This window comes from Guillardia theta, assembly GCF_000315625.1.
Source record: "Guillardia theta CCMP2712 unplaced genomic scaffold GUITHscaffold_56, whole genome shotgun sequence".
NCBI classification, from domain to species: Eukaryota; class Cryptophyceae; order Pyrenomonadales; family Geminigeraceae; genus Guillardia; species Guillardia theta.
The window spans coordinates 500,343-506,080 of record NW_005434618.1 but is presented as its reverse complement, the minus strand read 5'-3'; the positions used below and the strand labels follow the sequence as shown (position 1 = coordinate 506,080).

Sequence of the window (5,738 nt, the reverse complement as noted above, 5' to 3'; positions counted from 1 at the left end):
GGAGGACAAGGAGGAGGAGGAGGAGGAGGAGGAGGAGGAGGAGGAGGAGGAGGTGGTGGTGGTGGTGGTGGTGGTGGTGGTGGTGGTGGTGGTGGTGGTGAAGGAGGAGGAGGTGAAGGAGCAGCAGCAGCAGCAGGAGAGAAGCACAGTTGAGGACAGGGAGACAAAGAGAACGTCAGTCCAGGAGAAGGAAGCACTCCAAGTCCTAGAGACTACTTATCTGAGCCGGTAAGGCAATCAAAGTTTGGGAGTTGACGTGTCCTCGTTTCTGAGTAGATGTGCGCGACTTCCGACTGAGGGGAATCGGAGAGGAGGCGATGGATTTCACACGAGGGCTGCAAGGGCTGCTCAATCTCAGTGCCTTCGACAAACAAGAACAAGAACCGCACGGGAGTGAAAGGACAAGAGATTTTGCCGATGAGTCAGCACGAACATTCTATGTCCAAGCTGTCGAATCAGAGACGAGCATCGGGTTGAAGGCGAGCACCAACAACGACCGAGGAAGAAGTAGCGAGCCCGTCGATGACGCAATCATGAGGCTGCTGTCCTTCGTGATGTCCATGGAAGAGAAGGTGACGGGGGGAGAGCAGGTCTGCTTGCTGTCAGTGAGAGCTCGACTGATTCTAAGGCGCAGATGGATGTCTGGTTGGTGCAAGCCCTCGAGATCGTCAAGTCAGCATCCAACAGTCTTGACAAGGAGTCTGAGCATGTGCTAGGATGGAACTGAAGGAGCTGAAGCGCCTGGTATCTCAGCACAACCACCAGGTCCTTGACCCTCAACTAGAAGAAGCCTTCCAGTCAACCCGCTTGCAGCTATACGGCGATGGCGGTGGATATGGCGGAGGGAAAGGAAGCGAGCAGCAGCAGCAGCTTGCCTCCCTCTACTTCAACCTGCTTCAGGAGACCAAAGTATCAAGTCCTCCCTGTCGTTTGACCGCACTGAGTTTGCTGTTGCAGAGGGACTACGAAGAACGGCTCCAGCAGGTGATCATGCTGCATGCAACGTGAACCCCGGTCACTGTGTTTCGCAGCTCCAAGAGAAGTCTTCGAGCGAGCACGTAGGGCGATGGGGACTGGTCGGCCACTCTCTAGCTGACCTGCTGACCAGATCCTGAAGCATGAGAGGGAGAAAAGCCTGCTGGAGAACATCAAGGAGGTGGAGGTTGATGCCGGCATGCCGCCAGCCCTCACGCGCATGGCAGAGCTACGTGAATCAGATCGCTCTCATGGACGAGCTTCATACGGCAGAATGCGAGCGGGTTAGGCTGCTCTGACCTGCAGACGTCGTTGATGACGCATACTCTTCTCAGCTCAACGCAGCCTTGCAGCTGGCGGAAGAAGGTGATGAAGTCTGCGCATGACCCAGCTGTGAGCTGCCCTGCAGAGAAGAAGCAGCTAGAGCGGAGGCTGCAGGAGGCTGTGCAAGTGAGCATGGCCCTCCAGGTATGACGTCGAATGCGCGAAGCCTGATGGATGACATGCCCTTGCAGCGAGTGGACGAGTACCTGATAGCAGAGACGAAGATGATCGAAACTGCTGGTGATGTCGAAGGAGTCGACCAAGTGACAAACACGCTGCTGATGCTTCATGGTGGCAGTCCGACGACTCGAGCACAGTCACAACCTCGAGCTCGACATGGCACGTTCTCCTCCTGGAGGCTTCTTTGCGGCTGACACGAGTCGGCAGATCCGCAGTAGTCCAACGAGGACCGACAATGGGCTGTCGATGCTTGAAGTTGACGCCCTCATATACCAGCAGAACCTGATGCAGTTTGAGTTCAACTCTGAGTTCAGGAGGAGTCAAAAGTATGGGACTGCAAAGAAGAACTTGGACTTTACCATCCCCCACCGTCAGGTACTGAATCATTTCAAGTGTCAAGATTCGAGTCATTACGTGCAGGACAAGGCCCTGTACTTGGCTTCCCCTGGAATCGTAAGAGATTGTCTTGTGGAAATTTCGACTTACGACTCATGACTCTGAAAGATCTCAAAGGAGAGTCAAGTCTTGCGAACCCCGTCCTTGGTAAAACAAACATCAAAAAAGCTGTTTCCTCATGATGGCTTGTCAATCATGAGATCTACTGCCCTCCCTCCCTCCCTCCCTCCCCTCCCTCTCTCTCCCCCCTCCCCTTCCTCCCTCCCTCCCTTCCTCTCTCTTTCTTTCTGGTGATCCTTCACGTCTGGACTGATCGATTTCTTGTTGCAGGATGACAATCTCCTCGTCCGGCACAACAAGGAGTTCCTCCCTTCTATTCAGCTTCAGCTCGACGATGATCTGCCGGCCGCCTTCACCATCTTCCCCTCTCAGACCGAAGTGACAACATTTCTATATCGAGGCGCTTCTGCGAATGATGTCCATTGCAGGTTCAGGTGAAGCCTTCTTTCCAGCCGCTCGGTGCAGATCGAAGTGATCCCGGGCTGTCTGAGGTGTTCGTCCTCTCCTTCCTTGCTAAGAAGTGTAACGAATCCGTCAGGTCGATCTGAACCCTCAGGGAGCCGCCAGGTCCTTCAGGTACTCTGCCTCGCCTTGAGCAATGACGACAGATGGGCGTGGACGATGTTGAGAGATGTACCATAGGAGTGTGATGGAGAAATGAGTGTAGGAAGTCGATGAGATCTCTATGAATTATCCTTTATACCGTCACATACTTGCTGGAACGATTCGACCTCCAGGCCCGTTCTAACTCAACTTTGCTCTATACATGCCTGACTACGGACACTCGTTCACAACTGAGTGAATTGTAGACAGTCAGGTGATAGATCGGACAAGGTCGCGGCCACGTCTGAGGACCTGCCGTAATCTCTCGGGTAGTCGGCCTGTTCCTTCTGCTCTGACAGTGAGCCTGTAGAAAGTTTGACGGCCGGTTGTACCTTGACGTTTTTTTTGACCTTTTGTTCAACGGTCGTGAATCAGTAAATGTCCACATGCCGGTAGACGTAGGGGGGTAGGATGTTGAGGAGGAGGAGGACAGGGAAGCCTTCCAACTTCTACGAGCTGCTTCATGCCGACACCTCCTTCCTCTCCCCTCGCGTCGCCTCCGTTGAGCCTGCGAGCATGGAGGGCTCGAGGAAGACCTGGAGAAGTCTCAGCAGTCAGCCCATCTACGAGCAGTACACGTCCGGCATGCACGACAACACCTTCCTGCTGCATGCAGAGGAGCTGGAGAACAGGAACGTGCTCGCGCTCCTCAAGAACGAGACGAGGCTGCACAACGCTGTGCGGGGGAAGTACGACCTGACTGACATTCTTGCCACCGAATCTCTCAACGTTCAGTTCAACCGGAGCGGGTTGAAGGTGCCGAAGAAGGACGTGAGCAAGGTGATCGAGCTCTCCATCGCCTGCGAGGACCTCCCGCTGCTGCCGCGAGCCATCTGCGTCGACCCGATCTGCGTGGTGTACAAGCATCCTGACTTGATCTTCGATAAGAACGACCTATGGAAAGAAGTACGAGGAGGAGGAGGAAGAGGAGGAGGAAGAGGAGGAGGAAGAGCAGGAGGAAGAGCAGGAGCAGGAGCAGGACAAGCAGCAGCAGCAGCAGCAGCAGGATCGCTCTTCATCATCATGACGACATGCTCGCAGGCCTTCCGGACTGAGAGGGTTACGGAGAGCTCCTGCCCCAAGTTCCAGAAGGTGATGAGGATCCGATATCACGGGCCAGACAAGTCGCAGCCGCTCAAGTTCTGCGTGTTTGACAACCCTGGTGAGGAACGAGGAGGAGGAAGAAAAGGAGAGAGAGAGCGAAAGCGAGTGGGGGGGGGGGGGGTGAGGAGAGGGGAGAGGGAGAGAGCAGGGAGAGGGAAGGTGGCGAAACGAGAAGGAGAGGAAGGGGCAGGGGCAGGAGGGAGGGGAGGGTACAGGGATTGACGTCAGGCAGACATAACTTCGGACAAGGAGACTGCGCGGCTGAATGTGACGATCGGCAAGTTAGAAACAACATTGCAGACGATCGTTGAGGCAACACCTGGGCAGGAGCTGGGGACAAGGACCAGCTGACGTCTGTGCAGGAGTCCGAGGCCAGAGGAGCTTTCGAGGCAGAGCTCGAGGTGGAGAAGCCCAGGTGGGAGGAACCTCCTTGACACCTGCTGGGGCTGAGCTGGGCTGCCTGCAGGATGTCGAGGAGCGAGGAGAAGGTGCAGCAGCAGGGAAGAATCATCATCCGAGTCAAGTCAGTCCATCCATCCCTTCCCCTCATCCTCCTTCCTCCCCTCTCCTCCCTCCTCCCCGCCTTCCTCTTCCCTTCCTCTTCCCTTCCTCTTCCTCTTCCTCTTCCTCTTCCTCTTCCTCTTGACTCTCACTGTCATCTGCCTGCTTCCTGACTGGATCTTACTTCTCCGCTCAGCATGGAGACATCTTCATTTGCCAAGGCTGTCAGGGGGTAAACCATGAGACAATCCTCCTCCTCTTATTCCCATCCTCTTCTTTCATCGTCTTCCTCCTTGTGTCTTCTTCCTCCTCCTCTTCCCATCCTCTTCTTTCATCGTCTTCCTCCTTGTGTCTTCTTCCTCCTCCTGTTCCCATCCTCTTCTTTCATCGTCTTCCTCCTTGTGTCTTCTTCCTCCTCCTGTTCCCATCCTCTTCCTCCTCCTGTTCCCATCCTCTTCCTTCTCCTTCGTGTCCTTCTCCTCCTCTTCCGCCACTGTCTTCTCATTCTGCCTGGTTTTCAGTCTCATCCAAAACCAGCAGAACCGGATCTTCAGGGTGAGAGAGAGTGAGGGAGGAAGAAGACAAGGCCGAGGGGGAACTGAGAAGGAGGAGGAGGGAGAGGGGCAGGAGGAGGATAGTGATGGTGTCTTGCGGATCAGGCGGCACAAGAGAAGAAAAAGGCCTTAAAGCTTGAGCAACATGTGGAATTACCTTCCTCGTCTGCATCGGTAACGAGCCCTTCTCCTCTCCTCTCCTCTCCTCTCCTCTCCTCTCCTCTCCTCTCCTCTCCTCTCCTCTCCTCTCCTCTCCTCTCCTCTCCTCTCCTCCCCCTCGTCCTCCCCCTTCTCTTCTCTCCCTTCAGCTTTCGCTATCAAGAGACTCACCGGGTGGAGCAGGAAGAGACTTCTGTCCTCGCGAGGAGCGCGATGGGTCATGGAGGAGAAGCATGCGCATCCTCCGCTCACTCCTCGCCCTCCCTCCTCCTGCAAGCCATCCAAGTCTCCTCGCTCAGGAATCAACTTGTGTGAAAGCCGGTGAAGCTTGTGGAGGGGAAGGGGAAGCAAAGAACGAGGACGAGGCGAGGACGAGGATGAAGCGAGAAACAGGAGGAGGGGAGGGGGAGTAGAAGAAGGAGGACGAGGAAGAGGAACAGGAGGAGGGAGAGAAGGAGGAACAGGAGACGCTGAAAGCTGTACAGGACGAGTAACGAGACTCTCGACTTGCTTCTCGACATTGCAGTCGATGGTTCTTGTCTTGAGCTGCAGAAAGAAGCTTCTCCTGCTCTAGCAGCCATCGCTCAGATCAACCCTTCCGTGAGATCCTTTGATGACCTCAGCTCCTCCGCTCTCTGCCCTTAGAGCCTCCTCCTCCTCCTCCTCCTCCTCCACCTCCGCCGCCTCCCTCCTCTTGATGGTGCTGCTCATGGTGTAGGAGGATGGTGAGCATGACCCGGGGAAGAAGAGGAGGACGAGGAAGAGGAGGAGGGAGCAGAAGACGACGATGATCATGATGGAGTAGTTGAGCTTCATCGTCTCCACCATCACCATCACGGTCATCAACATGATAAGTAGCATGATCATCCTTGTCATCACCCT

General features: G+C 55.2%; 1 protein-coding gene across 1 annotated transcript in view; it reads left to right on the top strand.

Annotated features, from left to right (window-relative positions):
- Positions 1 to 317: 317 nt before the first annotated feature.
- Positions 318 to 5,738, top strand: part of GUITHDRAFT_141702 (hypothetical protein) — a gene marked incomplete at both ends in the record, with an annotated part of 10,232 nt that continues 4,811 nt past the window's right edge. The window contains 23 exons of the mRNA XM_005828902.1: positions 318 to 572; positions 635 to 672; positions 717 to 909; positions 958 to 984; positions 1,032 to 1,076; positions 1,109 to 1,156; positions 1,203 to 1,259; positions 1,311 to 1,341; positions 1,385 to 1,443; positions 1,491 to 1,562; positions 1,687 to 1,854; positions 1,900 to 1,932; positions 2,206 to 2,313; positions 2,364 to 2,426; positions 2,474 to 2,511; positions 2,949 to 3,444; positions 3,580 to 3,700; positions 3,970 to 4,057; positions 4,109 to 4,165; positions 4,665 to 4,698; positions 4,803 to 4,871; positions 5,006 to 5,073; positions 5,342 to 5,456. Of these exons, the coding sequence (XP_005828959.1) occupies positions 318 to 572; positions 635 to 672; positions 717 to 909; positions 958 to 984; positions 1,032 to 1,076; positions 1,109 to 1,156; positions 1,203 to 1,259; positions 1,311 to 1,341; positions 1,385 to 1,443; positions 1,491 to 1,562; positions 1,687 to 1,854; positions 1,900 to 1,932; positions 2,206 to 2,313; positions 2,364 to 2,426; positions 2,474 to 2,511; positions 2,949 to 3,444; positions 3,580 to 3,700; positions 3,970 to 4,057; positions 4,109 to 4,165; positions 4,665 to 4,698; positions 4,803 to 4,871; positions 5,006 to 5,073; positions 5,342 to 5,456 (2,283 nt within the window). The remainder of the gene's footprint in view (positions 573 to 634; positions 673 to 716; positions 910 to 957; positions 985 to 1,031; positions 1,077 to 1,108; positions 1,157 to 1,202; positions 1,260 to 1,310; positions 1,342 to 1,384; positions 1,444 to 1,490; positions 1,563 to 1,686; positions 1,855 to 1,899; positions 1,933 to 2,205; positions 2,314 to 2,363; positions 2,427 to 2,473; positions 2,512 to 2,948; positions 3,445 to 3,579; positions 3,701 to 3,969; positions 4,058 to 4,108; positions 4,166 to 4,664; positions 4,699 to 4,802; positions 4,872 to 5,005; positions 5,074 to 5,341; positions 5,457 to 5,738) is intronic.